This window comes from Microplitis mediator, chromosome 2, assembly GCF_029852145.1.
Source record: "Microplitis mediator isolate UGA2020A chromosome 2, iyMicMedi2.1, whole genome shotgun sequence".
NCBI classification, from domain to species: domain Eukaryota; kingdom Metazoa; phylum Arthropoda; class Insecta; order Hymenoptera; family Braconidae; genus Microplitis; species Microplitis mediator.
Window position 1 is genome coordinate 19,471,488 of NC_079970.1, and position 18,629 is coordinate 19,490,116.

An 18,629-nucleotide genomic window follows, 5' to 3' on the forward strand; every position below is an offset into this window, starting at 1 on the left:
AAAAACCCAAGTATTAATTATACTGTCATTCTCAGAGTGATTTATTTTAACACATAGGCCACTTATCAGCGCTGCCCATATTTAGTTTTTTTTATTTTCATTTATTCTGCATACAAATTAATTCCTATGGGCAAATATTTTACTATTTGTAAAATCGATTTATTTTATTGCTGTATAAATATTTACTTTTACAATTAATTCATTTAAATTAAATAAAAGTTTACTAACCATGACATGCTCCGGTATTTACAATAATAACCCAAGCACAAGCTTAACATCATACATGGATTATAAAGTAATTAATGTGGGCGTACAAATTTAAATATTAATTAATCTGCCCTCTGTTTTATATTCTCATTATTTTTTTTATGCAATTCGTTTATTTTGTGTAATTAACAATTATTAGCTGTGTAAAAAAATTTTAGTACTACGAAACACTATTTATTTTTAATTACCAAAATGTAATTAGAAAATTTTTATAGACTTAAGCTCGAGGAAAAAAATATTTTTTTAAATTCTCAATTGCTTTTATAAAATTATAACGGTGGCATGAAATTCGCTTTGAATATTCAGAAAAAACTCCATTAAAATTTATGATGCTACGAATTATATATACAGGCATATATATACATAAATTAGACCACCGCTTTACGGTAACATTTTTTAAAATTTACGATTCAAAATTTTTTATTACGCTTTGAAAATTTTTTTTTTAATAGCAACCGCTGATTTGAATTTTAAAAGATCGGTTTGAATTTTATTAAATTTATCAGTTAATTTTTTTTTTAAATATTTATTTTTTGAGTCTTATCTATATGTTATAGTTTTGTTAAGTGAAGAATTTTCAAGTTAGAAATTTTGAAAACTGAGTAAAATTTATAAAATTTTTAATTTGTTAATTTGGTCAGATACTTTGGGTAGACCTTAAGATTCTTTACGAAATCGTCTTTTAATTATTTCAAGAGAATGTAAAAACTTTAGAAGTGCTGAATGATTTTATTGGAATTTAAATAAAAACACGTTGAATTTCAATCTCTATACCTGAAAAAGCTGTCTGATGTGTAGACTTCAATGGGCTTTTTTGTATAGGATTCCATGCCCTAGAGCTGTATGGAAAAAAATGCAGACCTGGGTTTTTATTTTTCACTGAGGGCTTATAAAAATGTTTTTCCGATTTCCTGAGTTTGTTTGTACTCTTTTTTTTTTCTTAATGCGCAATGTCAATTCTCGAAATAATATTGCAGCTGATTTGTTCATTTTTTTTCAAACCTCTGTAATTTATTGGAAAAGGAAAATTTTAAAACTTAAAAAAAAGGGGAGTATTTTAATATCAAAAGTTCTAATCGGAGTGAAATAACATCCAGATCATTTCGAAATCACTCATCTGAAAAAACAAACTCCGTATGCAGAGTAATTTTTTTTTAAACTCAGGACGATTTCAGATTTAAATAAAATCTATAATCATTCTGAATTTACCCCCAATTTTTTACAGTGAATAAAATTTCAAGCGATTTTACAAAATTCAAATTGAGGACTGAACTTTAAAAAAAAATTTCAAGTATATTTTTGAAAATTCGAAAATAGAAGTTTTCCTTCATTGAAGATGAAAAAAACTTTCGCTACAAAATAATACAAAGAAATGCATAAATATATATATATATTAAGGTGTGTCATTTTGAAGCGATTCTTTTTTTTTCAACAAAAAAACAGGCTGAAAACTTAAGGGAAGGTGAGAAAAGAAGCCTGATAGAAGCGGAGCTCTTAATATTAATATTTAGAGGTGCCTACTTCTAATTTTCTAGCTCGGCATTCGCACCTCATATAAATAAGTCCATATCATGTTCTTATAGAGAATTTAATGCTCTACAAAAAAGGTCTCTTATCATTTTTCGATAAATCCATCCATTCGAAAGCTATTGAAGCTGGAAGTCAAATCTATAATAAATTTCCAGATCTTTTTACTTTCCTAGCGAAACTATCAGACTTATCAAAAAATGTCAAATGATCTTTTTTATAGACAATTTTATTCCCTACAAATTATTCTCAATAAAGTTTTTTGAAATTCCGCATTGTTTCCTAGTTATTTTCATTTTAATATTAAGTTATCAGAATAGATTAACAGACTATTATTTTTACGAGCTTGGATATATACTTATATATATCCTTGAAAGAAAAATAACTTTTTAAAATATTTTAATTTTAAAAAAGTACAGAAAATAGACCAAGGTAGGTCATATTATTATAAATTATAATTTATAAACTAGAACATAAATTGTTAGATTCCAGATCTTTCATTTTTTTTCATTACTTACTACACATCAATCTTATTAAAAATTAATAATACCTAATTTAAAGTTTATGAAATTTTTCGATTCCCAAAGAAAATTCCATCTTATAATTGAATGAAAATCCCACTCATATTTATTATTATTATTTTACGTAGATAGATATTAATGGTCTGTCACAAAGACCATGAATCGCGTAAGTGCGTGTTTTAAGTTATGGCCAGTTGAAGGTATGACCATGACAGACGATAGCCAGAGGTCATTATCCCATACTCACATAACGCATCTTCGCGATCGATAATATCGACCGGGACAATTAAATGCGGCTTTTGTTAACAATGTACACGTGTATATATATGTTGATACGGCGAGGTTGATTTCACGATTGTTTCTATGGTTACCTGACGGTGGCTCAAGGGTTTCGTTGGGGTCTAAAGCATTAAGGGATATAGATCGACGGAGTTGTCCGCCGTGAACACGCGGGTGAACATTCATACTTAACATTTGCTACTTGTTACTATTACTATTTACTTTTTAACTAGACACTGAAGTTTTATTAATTTACTTTTTTATTTAAAGTCTTCCACATAAACTATTTATATTTATTATTCAATTTTATAACAACCCAGGTATTTATACACGCCGCAGGACAGTGAAATAATTTATTTTATTTTTATTTTATGACAACATTCAAGTTTTAAAAAATAAATATAAATATTTTCTTAGATCTCGTTTCACTCTCCTGCGTAATATAAGAAATTTTATCTCGAGCCCCTCTGTTATCATATAAAAGTTACCGAAAAAATAAAAAAAATTTATATATATAATAATAATAAAATATACTTATATACTATCGCCTGCGGGTTATACAAATGACGGGAAGAATTTCTCTGGTTGAACAAAAAAGATTGCAATGGGCTAAAGAAAGAGGTACGTACGATATTTATGTTTGTTTTATATATATTTTTTATTATTGTTTTAAATCTACCCTCTGTTTTTCTTAACCTGACTAAATAAAATTAAATATTTATCACAGTAACGGAAATTTCAATTTCTCCTTTATAGTTTTCATACCCCGACGCTATTAATTATTTACAATAATTATTTTTAATTGATCGTATCGAAAAAAAATATTGAAACTTTATTTAATTTTTTTTCTTTTTTTTTTTTTTAACAGAAGAAATGGCGAGATTAAATGAGCACTGGAGTGCCTCGAAGCCATCAAATCCAATTTATTCTGCAATTCGGTATTTTATTATAATGACAATAATAATAATTTTATTTCCATATAACTCGTGTAAAACAATTCGTTCCAAAATCTTTCCTGAACTTCAATAATTGAGTCAATTCTGGCTTTTGAGTTGAACAATTTTGGAATTTCAAAATAATTACAAATGTGAAAAATTTTCAAGTGTGTAAACTTTTCTGTCGGTTTTTTAAGCAAAGATAATTTGAATTGACAATTTTGTGGGTTTATAAAAAGTTCAGTATCAGTTCCAATCACTCATTTTTCGGGCTATTTTTAAACGAGTACGAAAAGTGAAAAAAACTGACCCTAAAAAGTTCTGATAGAAGTCAAAAAATTGGTTCCATACCTAATGAACTTAGAAAATTTTAACTTTTACACTTTGAACTTGTAAATTTTAACTTTGGTAAATTTGAACTTTGAATAATTTAGTATTTCTTTCATCAAATATAATTTTTTTTTTATATAATTATTTTTTTACCAATCGACTTTGATTTATTTATCATCATTCATCATTATTTATCATAAAAGTTCAAATTTACCAAAGTTCAAACTTACCAAAATTCAAATTGCAAAAGTTCAAATTGTCAAGTTCAAATTGGTATAGTTCAATTTTCAAATTTCATTAGGTCGGTCACCAAAAAATTTTCATAAATATTTTCAAATCATTTTTATTTTTTTGCCACATACCTGAATAATTCTGGTAAGAATCGTAAATTTTCGTAATTCCTTTTTTTTTCAAGTTCTTCAAACCCAAAAAATTGTCAAATCATATTATTTTTGCACAAAAAAAAAAAAAATTGCGTAGGAAAAGCCTCCACCAGTTGAAAATTGTTCACTTTCTAATTTTTTCAAAGTTCCAAAAAGATTCAATTTAGAGTTCAGAATTGTCTCAATTTTAAAAGTTCAGTCATTAACGTTTTTAGAACGGATTTTTTCACACGGGAAATTTTTCAGTACTAATTTTAAGTTTTAATATTAATTATATTTAAAATAGCTCAAGAATGTCGACACGAGATTATCAAAGTAGTAGTAATAGTTGTAGAAAACCGCTCCGAGCTAGTGAACATTATGGTAGTACAGCAAGTTTGAAGAGTATTGATACCGCATCTACAAGCTTGCGAAGTTTGGACTTCGCCAATACTGGTAGTATGATCAATATTGTTGATCGTATAGAATTACCAGGATCCACGAGAAAAAGAAGTCCTAGTTTACCACCAATATATACCAAAGAACACCATCAACATCAGCACACATATAAATCACAGGTGAGTAACAAATTGAATGTCTAAAAAACAATAAAAATGTATACGGAAAAAACAGTTCTTTAGAAATTACGAACGTCTGTGAAATTTACAGAAACTTTTCTATAAATTGACTTATACGATATTTACAGTCTCTTAACATGAATAAGGGAAATAAGTGAATATTGGCTAATTATGAGTGCCAACCAAACCACTTTTTGAAATTAGTGGTTCGGTTTGCACTTGGAATTAATGAATATTCACTTATTTTTACTAATTTATGTTTAGAGAGCAGCAGAAAATATGTTATTTTTACATTAAGAATTCTGTAAACTTACGCTTTAAAAAATTTTAGGTGTGAAAATGGTCCCTGAGGACTTTACAACCGTTTGCTCGATGTGAAATAATAAGCGGTGTACTCTCTTAAATTTGAAATAATGAAAATAGGGACTATTCACTGTTTACTAGGAGAAAGTATGCCACTAATTCAAATAGTAGTATACTTTTCACTGGCAATCAGTGACTAATCACTGCTAAATAGTGATTGTTACGTGATTTTCACTAATTCGTTTTTAGAGAGTACATTCAACACGATATGAGTGTTTCTTTTCACACCACTCGGTTATTAGCTCAAATATTGTCTATTAATATAATCTGTAATTCAAAATTATCAAATAATATATAGGTTGCTGCACTAGTATGTCATTATTATTATAGATGTAGATTATTATAAAATAAAAATTAAATGCCTAGTGTCGAAGTAATCGAGAGTTTTAAATAAAGAACTTACATATTTACACCATTTGTGGTGTGAACCTTCTAAACCACACTCTCTAAACATGAATAAGTAAATATCAACTAATTCCAAGTGCAAACCGAACCACTAATTTTAAAAAGTGGTTCGGTTGGCACTCAGAATTAGTGAATATTCACCTATTTCACTTATTCATGTTTAGAGAGCACGGTCCAAAATTTAACACCGTGCGTCGTGTAACTATAACACCTCCGGTGTAAATATTCTTTACCGGTGTTAAATGAATTTTCTGGTGTTAAAACATTTTTCGGTGTTTTTTATTAATTAATTAAATTATTGGTGATTGAAATGGTGGGGGGGGGTAAAATTATTTAATTTTTAAATAAATTACAGATAACATAAATAAGTACATAGCAAAATTGAAATTACCTCCAGATCATATTCATTAAATTTTTATATTTTTCTATATGTAATACATTTTCTTTTCTAATTTCTGACGTGGAATTTTTTTCCACCGATTTCACACCGCCTACACTAGTGTCATTTCATTTTAACACCACGTGGTGTTAAATTGAGTCCATTTTTAACACTGATCTTTTTACAGTGTGTATTAGATTACAAATAATTTATTTTATCTGAAAACATGGCAAACAATATAATCAGTAAATTTTACAGATTTTCTTCTGTAACTTTTACAAAACTTTTTTTTTTGTTTATCAATAAATAACTGCCTCATTTATATTTAAACCAACAAAGTCCACGACACAATTTTAACATTAAATCGATTTATGTTAACTACTAGTTCAACGACCCTCAATAGCCGGTGGAAAACTTCTTATACCCTCGACTTGGATATAGGATCATTACTAAGAAACCGAGTTCAGACCCTGTATCACGCACACCCTCGTACCATTTCGTTCCATCACGGAATTTCCTCTGACCCAAATGGAATTTATTATGATATTTAATAATTTATGTTTTATATTTCAAGACAATTCGAGTTATTTTTTTTCGCGCAATTTTAAAATAATTGCACTGATAAAATTTTCTAATTCAAAAATTTTCATTACTTGTTTTTAAAATTTTTATCTTATTTTGATTTTTGTTTTTTTAACATCTGAGATTTATAATAAAGATGAATATTTATTTTAGTCACGCAATATCGTAATATAGGAATAATTTTTCGTTTAAAGGAACTTCCTAGTCTAGAGGTAGAGGGCTCACGATTTATAAATCAACCCCGAACACAAAAACATTCAAACAACCAAGTAGAACGTGACATTTTAATTCGTAATACGTATGAAGAACGTGAAGGCGAAACTTCAGGGTACGCGAGCGACTCTATTGAAGTCAATGCTATTCAAACCGCTGATGTAAAAAGTTGGTATTAATACTGAAATATGTAAGCAAATAAAATAAATAATGTATCAGTTTGTGAGCACAACGGAAACTCATTAATTACAGGATTACTTCCACTTGAAAAATCACAAGGGGATGCTGAAATGGCTGAAAGACTTTGGCAAAATTGTTATTATGATTCGCCAGATCCTTCACTGCCGCCATCAAGAAAATTCACAAGCCCTCGTTTAGGTGAATTGAATAGACCCAGATGGGGTAGTATTTGGAATCAAGATAATACACGAAATGACTTACCACCACCCTCGTGGTTGGAACGAGGGCTATCTCGACTAGATCACTCCAGTCAGGTACATATTTTTTTTTTTATTATTATCCTACATCGAGAGAAAATTATGGTAGCAGTTCCCTTACATTTATGAAATATCAACTCATAATGTTATGGTAATAATTACTTGGAATTATGGGACATACGCTCATAATGTCTGGAAAAAGTTACCATAACTATGGGAACCATTTCTATAATGATGGTAGAAGTTCCTATATCGTATGTTAATTGAACTATGCACGGAAGAAAATTTTTTGTGACCACAAGATAAGATAACTTACGGTAACAAAATTCTGCCTTAATATACGGATAACGAAGCATTCGTTGGGATTACAATATTTTTGTAATGCTAGCGAATTCTTCGTTGGGCCAAGCAATGGTTTGTAACTGTAACAAAACTGTTGTGTTCCAATGAAAAAACTGATTTGTTAAAGTAACAGAATGAATTTGTAGTATTAACAAAAATTTTTGTAATCATAAGTTAAGATTACTTACGGTAGCAAATGCCGGTTTTAAAATACGACGATATTATTATAATAAACATCATGTGTTCTCACAACAAATCGACTTCTTAATTACGACACAAATTGATTTGTTACCGTAAGCTAATCATGTTTGTCATTATAACAAAATCTTTCGTTATCCTGTCTTTTGTTATCAGGACGAAATCCGTTTTTTCCCGGTGGTATCCCTGATAAAAAACATTAATTGAAAAGTATTAAAAATGATGAAATTTGAATTCTTTTCAATACTTCTGAATACTTTCAATACTTTTCAATCCCTTCTCTTGTGAAGCTTTAACATTGTAGATCGTTTTCAATTATTTTTTTTTAATCATTACAATGATTACCATACTCATAGGAATAGTTCCAATGAAGATATAGAAATAATTTCTCTATCCTCATTGGAACGGTTCCTGGGTGCGTATGGGAACCCTGTACATCATGGTAAACGTTCCCATTATATATGTAAAATATTCTCAAAATATTGTGGCAATCGTTATCATCTATTATAGTAATGATTCCCATAGTATATGAGAAACATTGTCATGATATTATGGTAAACATAAATGATATTATGGTAGTGGTTACCATTATAGGATGGTCACGATTACTATGATACTATGGGAATTATTGCTACAATATAAGGAATTTCTAAATCTTATGGTAATCGTTGCCACATACACGGAAAAAAAATAGGTGCTGCAACAGGACGCAGTCGTGTGGGAGCAACAAGACAAAATCCTGTTGCAGCAACAGGATTTTCATGTTACAGCAACAGGACACATCCTGTGGGAGCAACAGGAATTTTCCTGTGGAATCAATAGGATAAGGAACAAGTTTCATGTACTAATTTTTTTTGTCCGTATAATAAAATTTGAAAATTTGAAAAAAAAATCAAATTTTAAAATTCCAATTTTTTTCAAAATTGGAATTTTCGTTCAACTTTGAATCTTTTTTCAAATTTTGAAATTTTATTATACTGACAAAAAAAAATTGGTACATGAAACTTGTTCCTTATCCTATTGATTTCACAGGAAAAATCCTGTTGCTTCCACAGGACTGCGTCCTGTTGCAGCACCTATTAATTTTTTTCCGTGTATTATGGTAATAATTACCATAATATGAGGAATTTCTAAATGTCATGGTAATTATTGCCATGACATTATGGAAACCATTACAACAAGATTATGGTAACCACTAGCATAATATTATGGTAGTAATTCCCATAGTATGAAGAATTTCTAAATGTGTCATGGTAATTATTTCTAGAACATTATGATAACCATTACCATAATATAAGGAATTCCTTAAAATTAGGCTAATTATTACTATAACATTGCGGTAATTATTACCATAACATTATGGTGACCATTACCATAATATTATGGGAACGATTACCATAATGATGTAAAAATGAGTACCATAGTTTTATATGAACTATTCCGATATCATATAGGAATGAAACCCATATAGATATAAATGGTTACAATAATTAGTATAAGTGCCATTCTCATAATTAATATTTTAAAAAATCCTCTTACCATACGAGATGGATACCATTTCCAAAATATATTGTAATTATTACCATAAAGTTCTCTCCGTGTCAAGATAATTAATTATCATTTTTATGTTATTTTGTAACTACTATGGATCTATAATAATAAATCCTATACTTTTATTTTTCTCTTAGGTCTTAGTAATTAATCACGACAGCGCTAGCAGCCCTGATAGTTCATCGACTGGTTCAACAGACTCAAAGACTTATTTACGAGGTCAAAATATTCCAGTAGACGCGCAAATACTTCAAGAACGCGAAGCACGACGACAAAAAGCCCTTGAGCTTCAGAGTGCAATAAAGCAGCAGTTGGAAGAAAAAGACAGACGCAGAAAAGAAGAGAAGGAAAGAAAACTCAGGGAAGAGTTAGAAGAAGAAGAGAGAATAAAAAGGGAAAGAGATAAGGAGAGAGCGAGGTAATGACGATAATTAAAATTAAGACGGGTATTACTTGACATTTGATAGTAAGCGTGTTTATATCCGTGAGTTACTTTTTTGTTTTTAAGATTTGAAGAAGAACAGAGAAAGTTAAAGGAAAAAGAAGACGCCAAGAAAAAAAAAGAAGAGACAATGAGAGAAATACTCGAGACAGCAGAGCGACTTGCCAAAGAGAAAAAACGACAACGTCATCAACGTGATTTTAAAAACGTAACAACGATCAATGACCCGGAGGTAAATGATTGGCCACCTGATACTATAAGCAATAAATCTTTTCAAGTCAATGAGTTTAATGATAATAATCAATATGCACAAATCAAGACTGATATTGATGACAAACCAATAATTAATATTAATAATTTTAATAATAATAATAATAATAATGATAATGATTATAGTTATCCAATAATTAATACGGAGACTTTTAATGCAAATGATAGCAACCCAATAAATACTACAGAGAGTTGTAGCAAAAAATTTGATGATGAATCTGCTAATGAAACCGCTCGCGAGAATTTAATGAGATTGAATAAAGATGTGGCGATTGTCCTCACAGGAAGACTTGAAGATACCAATTTTTTAAATGGAAATAACGTTAAATTACTAAATTTGATTGTTAATTCCAGCACACAATGTGATAATAAGTCAATGACTGTTAATAGTAATAATAATAATAATTTAAATAGTTTAATTAAAAGTTTAACTAATTCAGGATTTGTAAAAAGTACATGCGGAGCATCTTGTTCGCCAAGAATTGTTGAAAATCGTTTACTAACACCAAGTAAATATAGAATTAACTATGGAAGAGATTTTGGTACACAAACAGATGTTGAAAATGATAGTAGTGATTTAGGAAGTAAAGATGTTTGTAGAGGATCTAAAGAAAGTGTCAACATACGACGAGATACTGACAAGTAATTTTGGTGGTTTTATATTGGGAAACCCGAGGGAAAATTAGACTTCATTTTTGAGACTGAAAAATTAATTTTGTTTAAAAATACTTACGGTTTGTAAGAAAAGAGGGGGTAAGTTGATCAGTCTGGAGAGTAAAGCCAAATTAAAATATTTTATTTTACAATTGTGGCTCATTTTACCTCAGTAAACTTTTTTCGAATTCAAATAACAAATACAAAAAAAAAAAAAATTGACTGAAAATTTTAAAGTGATCGTAATGTTTGGACTGATCAACTTGCCCCAGTGTCTTATTTTACCCCGGGTTTCTTTAAATTTTGTTTAATTATTTTGTGAAGAAATAAAATTGTTTATTTATTTACTTATTAGATCGACGGGTACTTCGATTGAAGAGAAAAATCTATTGCGATCTAAATCACAACCGCGACAAACGATTGAAACCCGACCGCGGTGGAATGCTAATAGGTAAGAATAAATATAAGTATTATTTGTGGAGGTCGAGGATTTAAAAAAATTAGTTAGATTAGAAATTATGAGTTTCAAAGTGATTAAAGCTTTATCCAGGCCTGGGACACGATACAGAACACAGAGCGAGAAGGATCCCCATTATCAGAGACGTATGAGATTGAGGAGACGACGAGTGGAATCGAGTGATGAACGATCAAGGTTTCTTTTTTTTCATATAAATTATTATTATTATTATTTGTTTAAATGCTCAGGAGTTTATCCCCGATAGTCCGACTCTATACCGTAAAAAATTTACGGATATCTGTTTTTTTATTTAATCCCTTCGGAGTAAAATTAACTTCTAAAGGGAGTTTATTTGAATATTAAAACTCCGAATTGTAGTGAATGCAGATTTAAATAAAATCGCGTCACTCAGAAATCACTCCGCTGAATAAACAAACTTCCTATTTATTCCATATGCAGGGGGGATTTTTTTTACTCCGGAACTTCGAGTGACGGAGTAAATTCGGATTGAAATTGAATTCTTAATCAGTTCGAATCCACTCCCAATTTTTTACAGTATACCGGAAGTTTTATTATTTATTATTTATTATTATCTATATTATTAAGAGAATAAGGGAAATTTTGTTCCCAGCATATCTATATGATAGAATTAGTTAATGTTATTGAAATTGGTATCATTAGATAGGTCTTGACTTGAATTTGTGCCTTTTCATAGTTTAAACTCTTTTTTATTGTCAAGTATTGAGATAAATAAATTGATCTATATCATTCGAATTACATTTAAATTACGCGAGAAAAAAGACGATCGTATTTATTTTCTTTAAATAAATTAATACTTTAATTATTCTGTCACTAAATATGACTGAATGTCACTGAATATATAGCTATATTATTTATATCGCGTTACTTATTCCAAAATGATAGATTTTTACACTCCCTTTTGGTTTTAGGAAGCTTCTCAAAGCCAAAAAAATGTGCATAGAAAAAAAAAGGATTCATTGACACAAAAAATCTTTACTCGCCTAAAGAAAATTTTTACTTACCCCAAGAAATTTTTTGCATTGTGAATTGAAAACAAAAATTTATTTAGAACTAGAAAAAATTAGTTGATGCAAGGAATTATTTCTTGACCAAAAAAATATTTTCTCGCCCCAAGACAATTTCTGTATTTAATTGATAATGCATAAAATTTTTTGGTGCAAATTAAAATTTTGTTGTGGCAAGAAATCCTTTTTTTCTGCGTATTTTATAAATTTAGTAGTGATATTTGGGTAGTTACGTAGTGACTGCAGGTTGCTCGTTATTATTATTTTTACACTGAAAAATTTGCGGAGTGAATGCGGAGCGGATGGCTGTTTATTCATTTAATCCCCTTGGAGTCAAAATTACTCGTAATAAGAGTTCACCCTGTTTAGAAAATCTCATAGAATCCATTAGATTCTCATAAGTTCCTATACAAATTTTATAAGAATGAATGAGTTCTATGAGAAGTGCTATAGTTAAGTATAGGATTTACACATACAACTACAAAAATCTATCGGATTTTTTAAGCAGGGCACTTCCCAATATTTAAACTCCGAGTGACCGAGTGAATGGGGATTTAAATAAAATCCTAAATCACTCCTTATCCACCCCCAATTTTTTTACAGTTATAATTTATATTGCAGGTCACCGTCACCTGATCGCAGAAAAATGAGTAACATAAAATCAAAAATTCGTAATTCGATTCAACGAAAATCTAAAGTAGACAATTACGACGCTGATTTGTCAATGGATAGTTTTAATTCAGTTGTACCATTACGTGTAAATGAACACGGCCGTATTATCGTACAAATGAACAAATCTGATAACAGTTTACATATAAAAGACCATGATAAAAGAATTGAAACAAATAGTAAAAACAAATTAAATCTATGGTGTGAGCAAGACATACTTACGCAATTGGCTTCGTTAAAAAATGTTAATATTTTATCACTAATTTTTTTATTATTTTTCAAAAAATTTATAAATAAATGCCATTATTAATTTTAGGGATTATTGGCAAAACAACGCGAGTGGGATTCAGAAAGATGTTTAGTGTCACCGAGCACAGAATTTTATTAATTTAATTAATAATTAACGACTTGCGTATTTTATTAAAATTAAAATTTTTCTTTACTTAAATTTTATCGATAAGCTTTTAGAAAAAAAAATAAATAAAAATTAATTAATAGAGCAATGAGGGGTTCGAGATAATTAATAAAGACTTGAAAAAAAAAAAAAAAAAAATGAGACGCGTTTCTCGTATTACAGAATACGTAACTAATTAAAAATGGCTTTTCAATTGGACGATCTCCTCCGAGACGACAAAAGGGATGGAAATTTAATTCCAGACTTGAGTAAGGCAACATGTAATTCACAAGAAGAATTCCGACGTCTTCGTGAACGTTGTCCTGAGTATAAAATCAAACCAGAAAAGGTAAACAAAAAGTTTTAGTGGATTAATTTAAGTTGATAAATTACTTGGCAGACAATTAAATATAATTATAATTTAGGTAAAGCGCGAAGATATAAAAGTACGGGATAAAGATTTCTCATGGAAAACAACAAAGAAGGAATTGAAATCTATTGAGCGAGAATGGGGATATGGAGATCCAATACCTCCGGATATGAAAAGTCTCAATCTTCAGGAACTTCAACAAGTTGCTATTGATTGGAGAATGTTGACACCTTTGAGACCAAAGCTTAGACAAGATGAAGAAATGTTTTCACGATTGGTGATAAATTGTTAATTAATTACGAATTTTATAAATTTTCGAATGAGTAACAGGACTAAATATCCATGAAAATTTTTACAATTTAAGATTTTATTTCTATTACAGATACACGGAGAATTTTTGGAAAAAGTTTACTCTGTAATTTAGGGTAAATCTGGGCCAATAAAATAAAAAATACAAAACAAATAAAAACTAATATTTTTTGCTTAATTTTTATCTTTTTTTGTTAAAAATTTCACAACGATTGACTATTTTTTAGATCATAACTGAATAATATTTAGAAACAGAAAAGTAATTAGTCATCTTAGCCCCGGTTTGCTCACAATTAACGACTAAAATTAATTATATAATTCTCTCCGTGTACGTACTCGGAGAAATAATTCTTGTTTGAAATTCTATAGTGTCATAGCAAAACCGGACCATGTTGGTGACCTGGAACAATTACGATGGCCACAATGAAGTTGACGATTATACCACAAATTACTGCAACCATTTTCGTCAGGTGGCCAACATTTACTATGACACCAGAGTATTTCAAACAAGAATTATTTCTCCGTGTAAAATCTCTGGGAAAAAGGCACATTACGATTCTAAAGTTGAGGGTGAATATTAATGACTTGTCACATTCTTGCTGTGGATAATTAGTCGTTTGACCTTTTGAAAATGTGGCTCCACTCATTTTTAGCCGTGAAAAATAAAGATGTCGACCTTTTTTTTCATTTGATTGTTTCAATTGATGATATTTCAATTAATTTTTTAATGAAATTTTCGTGGTAAAAATTAGCAGGTCTTCAAGTATTTTTTTCTTGAAGACCATAAAAAATAAAACAAATTAAAAAAGAATAATATAAAAAAACAAAATTTTTCCATTTTTTATGACCAAAAATAGGTGGAGCCGCACATCTGAACAACTATCGAATTTATATAGGGTAGAAATACCATTTGTGGCCACTGCTCCATTTTTGGACATTTAATATTAATAAGATTTATTAACTCTGGAAAACTCTTTCAGAAAGTCCAAAATTTCAGAGAATATTTAACTTATTCAGAGATTTTCAGAGTTATTGACGCTTTTATTCACTTGATCAGGAAAACATAATTCTTATTCCGACTTCTGAAGACTTCTTAAGAATTTTTTCTGTTAAAAATTTCCACAAGGGTATACTTTATTTTAATTAATGAATAAGTATTAAAAAAAAATTCCATTTTTAGAAGACATTTAAAAAATTAATTATCTCCTTGCGTATTTTACAAATTATTGTATTCAAAATTTCTACGTGGCCACAACTGGCCCTAAAGTGGCCAAAAACGGTACCCTATTCGCGTTCTCATAGAATCCACTCAAATGGGTCAAAAACCGCATAGAATACAACAGACTTGTGGATTCTATGCGGTCTTGGACCCATTTCAGTAAATTCTATGGGAACTTGCGGATAGGATACTTCTACTCTATTAATATTTAAAATAGTCTATTATTTTCTTAGTATAATATTTTGTTACTATTTTCCAAAAGGTGGAAATGGGAAAAATGGAAATCAAAACACTAGCGAGAGAGCGACGTAGAATGTCAATAAGTCCTATAAGACGAAGTAAAACTCGTGTCGGTATTATTGAAAGCAGTGTGAAAATATGCGGTGAATGTGGAGAAGAATTTTGTTTCGGCGAATCCTGCGGTGATATATTATATGATTCATTTATACGAGTTATCGTCGTCCCGACACAAAATAAAGTCAAAGTATCGGAGGATACTGCGGCGATAATTGCGAACATGAATAATGGTAAGGGTAAGAAGAAAAAGAAGAAAAGTGTCAGGGGTAAAGTAGCTGTCCAAGTTAAGAGAGGTACGAAATTAATTGGAAGGAGAAAAATAAAAAAAAATAAAAGTAATGAGACAAAATCAAGTACTAACATGAAAAATGACGACACAAGTGACGTTAAAATTAAAAAATTTAAAAGAAAATGTAGTAAATATACAAAAAAAGGTGGATTGTCACCAAAATAAATTATATAAAAATTATAATTATGTAGATATAATTGATAAAAATTGTAAATATAAAAGTAAATAAATTTATCCTGAAAAATAATAAATTATAAATTTACTTTTGAATTTTTTTTTTATTTTCAATAAATTTTTACAAGAAGAAATCATATAATTATAATTAATAATTAAACTAACTCATTTTACCAAATCTTAATTATTAAAGAAAGAATATTGTCATATTTTATATATAATTTTTTTTTCTTTTTTTTCTTTTTTTAAATCCATATTGTGATTATCACTATTGGTCATTTATGTACAAATTGCCTAGTTGGACTATAAACGCATGATAATTAATGAGTGGGCACACAAAAACGGCCGCAATTAAATGCTGGAAAAATATAATAGTCTTTATTCCTTTGGCTCACTCTCTAATTTGTCATTTCGTTTTTTTTTTTTATATTTTTTAAATTCACTTTAAAGTTTCAATTTTTCTGCTCCTATAGAAATTCTTATGATCCTGAAATTAGCAGACAATTTTCGGATTCTTTTTTTAAATTTAATTAAAAAAAAAAAAAGAAAGAAACTAAAAATATGCACATGTAGAAAATCAAAAAAACTGGAGGTGCAATTTTTCAAAATATTTTTTTTTTTTAAATTTATCTTTTTTAAAGAAAACCAAAAATTATAACGATCCAGAAGTTGGCAGACAATTAACAATTTTTGAATTTTCTCTTTCAACAATTTAATTAAAAAAAAAAAAGAAACTAAAAATATGCACATGTAGAAAATCAAAAAAACTAAAGGTGCAATTTTTCAAAATTTTTTTTTTTTTTAAGGGAATCATTTTTAAAAAGAATCAAAAACTTATTAAACGTCGGCTAATTTCAGTATCGTCAATTCTTTCATCAAAAATAAAATTTGAAAAAATAAAATAAAGTAAAATTTACTTGTCATTAATTTTTTGTTACCTCGGCATTTCACGTCCACATTAACCACACATATTCAATCCACATTCATTTATATTATAATCCACAAATATATATATATATATATGATACACAAATATATAATTCATATATAGAATAATTATTATCGTATATACAAATTGTAATATTTATAGAATTACAATATTTTTTGACATTACATCAATGATTTAAATTTGTAGCAATTAAACAAACCATTGTAAGTTTTCTAAGAAATATTCTAAGTTAATTTGGCAATTTGGCCATGAAATTTAAATTTATCTTCTATTTTCATTGTATTTTTTTCGCGCTTTAAAAATATAAGTAATCAATTAACTGATTTGTAGTAAAGAAAAGCAACACGTGTAGGCCATAGTCATTCTTATAATTACTACTATTATTATTACTATTGGCAAAGTTATTTAATAATGCATTCAAATTAATATTATAATTATAATAATTAATGTTATCTTATTACTAATAAATTTGTTATTAATTAATAACATCAGTATTTATTCCATTACACTTTAATTATTTACAATATTTTTTATTATTCAAAATATGTTTTTTTTTTTCCTAAAAATATACAATACTAAATTTTAATAAAATTTATAGTGTCATTGTGAAACGAAAGTTAATGCTTTTATTATTGATCGTTGATTGAAATAGTTTTCATACAAAAATACTCTAAATTCAAATTAAATTTCTGACTTTAAAATTACAATTGTATTTATATATTTATTTTTTCTTTTAGATAATATATTTAAATATCATTTTTAAATCAATTCTTCTTTTGCCTTTGATACTTAAGTACGCATCAATTGAATTTTTTGCGGCAAAATTAAATTATTTCTGTGTTTTTTTTATTCTTATAACAGAATTTTTATTTTAATTTAATTAATTAAAAAGGATAAATAAAGATGATTATTACTGATTATTAAAAAATAAGAACAAAGTAAGTGATGTTTTTTTTTTTAAAGAAAATCTTTGTGTAAAAAAAATTTGTCCTAGAAGATTCTAAAAAATTTCGACGTAAAACTTCTAAACTTGAGAGACGAGAATTTTAAGTCAAACTTTTTTGAACTTTTGGGATTTTCATAGTAAAAAAATATCATAGAATTAGAACTTTATGTGGGTGGATTTCGAGTGACATAAGAGAATTTTAAAACGTAATTTTGTAGAGTTTTTACATTTTTTTCTTCCAGTATAGAGATTTTGAATATGGAATTTTTTAATTGCTTTTAAAAGCAGGAAAAATGTACAAATATTTTGAAAAGTAGGTTTCCAAAACGTTCTTATCTGCCGCAAAATTTTATGACGTAAAGTTCCAAGTAAAGTCCAAGATATTTTTATCCCAAAAATTTGAAAAAAGTTCTTGATATTTTAATCTGCCTCAAATTTCAAAGATCTACATGTAAAACTTTTTTAAATCTTTTTAGAACGAATTTTTTTTTTTCGATTCTGAAGTTAACAAACAATTAACAATTTTCGGATTTTTTTTTTTCAAAAAATAAATTGCAAAAAAAAAAGTTAATAATATGCACATGTAGAAAATTTAAAAAACTACAGGTGCAGTTTTTAAAAATATTTTTTTTTTTTATAATTCATCATTTTGAAAAAAATTCAAAAATTATTAGCTGTCGGCTAACTTCAGTCTCATTTTTTTATGATACCGAATTTGGCCGACGTCTACTAATTTTTGAATTTTTAAAAAACGACAAATAATAAAAAAAAAAAAAAATATTTCAAATAATTGCACTTATAGATTTTGCAATTTTCTAAATGTGCATTTTTTTAGATTTTTTTTTTTTTTCGTAATTAATTAGTAGAAAAAAAAA

At 28.1% G+C, this 18,629-nt stretch overlaps 2 protein-coding genes across 4 annotated transcripts; both read left to right on the forward strand.

Annotated features, from left to right (window-relative positions):
* Positions 1–2,620: 2,620 nt before the first annotated feature.
* LOC130678411 (myb-like protein X) lies at positions 2,621–13,258 on the forward strand. Of its 3 annotated transcripts, XM_057485574.1 has the most exons (12): positions 2,623–2,914; positions 3,012–3,215; positions 3,463–3,532; positions 4,529–4,799; positions 6,723–6,909; positions 6,994–7,235; positions 9,407–9,687; positions 9,778–10,623; positions 10,991–11,086; positions 11,186–11,287; positions 12,760–13,051; positions 13,124–13,258. In XM_057485574.1, exons 2-12 carry the CDS (start codon positions 3,158–3,160, stop codon positions 13,193–13,195), a joined length of 2,517 nt encoding a protein of 838 aa, XP_057341557.1. In that variant the 5' UTR covers positions 2,623–2,914; positions 3,012–3,157; the 3' UTR covers positions 13,196–13,258. The 3 variants fall into 3 exon arrangements, with proteins under 3 accessions (XP_057341559.1, XP_057341558.1, XP_057341557.1); XM_057485575.1 differs by lacking the exon at positions 13,124–13,258 and having other exon boundaries at positions 2,622–2,914; positions 11,176–11,287; positions 12,760–12,898; XM_057485576.1 differs by lacking the exons at positions 12,760–13,051; positions 13,124–13,258 and having other exon boundaries at positions 2,621–2,914; positions 11,167–11,283.
* A 92-nt stretch (positions 13,259–13,350) lies between these two features.
* LOC130678412 (uncharacterized) lies at positions 13,351–15,926 on the forward strand. Its single transcript, XM_057485577.1, has 3 exons — positions 13,351–13,550; positions 13,627–13,848; positions 15,362–15,926. Exons 1-3 carry the CDS (start codon positions 13,404–13,406, stop codon positions 15,848–15,850), a joined length of 858 nt encoding a protein of 285 aa, XP_057341560.1. The 5' UTR covers positions 13,351–13,403; the 3' UTR covers positions 15,851–15,926.
* Positions 15,927–18,629: the final 2,703 nt, after the last annotated feature.

Bases quoted from the DNA above. Each gene is read 5' to 3' on its own strand.
- LOC130678411 (XM_057485574.1), top strand. From the start codon at position 3,158: ATGACGGGAAGAATTTCTCTGGTTGAACAAAAAAGATTGCAATGGGCT. The intron at 11,288-12,759 runs GTTTCTTTTTTT...TTTATATTGCAG, and splicing joins TCGAGTGATGAACGATCAAG to GTCACCGTCACCTGATCGCA. The intron at 13,052-13,123 runs GTTAATATTTTA...TATTAATTTTAG, and splicing joins AATTGGCTTCGTTAAAAAAT to GGATTATTGGCAAAACAACG.
- LOC130678412 (XM_057485577.1), top strand. From the start codon at position 13,404: ATGGCTTTTCAATTGGACGATCTCCTCCGAGACGACAAAAGGGATGGA. The intron at 13,551-13,626 runs GTAAACAAAAAG...ATTATAATTTAG, and splicing joins ATAAAATCAAACCAGAAAAG to GTAAAGCGCGAAGATATAAA. The intron at 13,849-15,361 runs GTGATAAATTGT...ATTTTCCAAAAG, and splicing joins AAGAAATGTTTTCACGATTG to GTGGAAATGGGAAAAATGGA.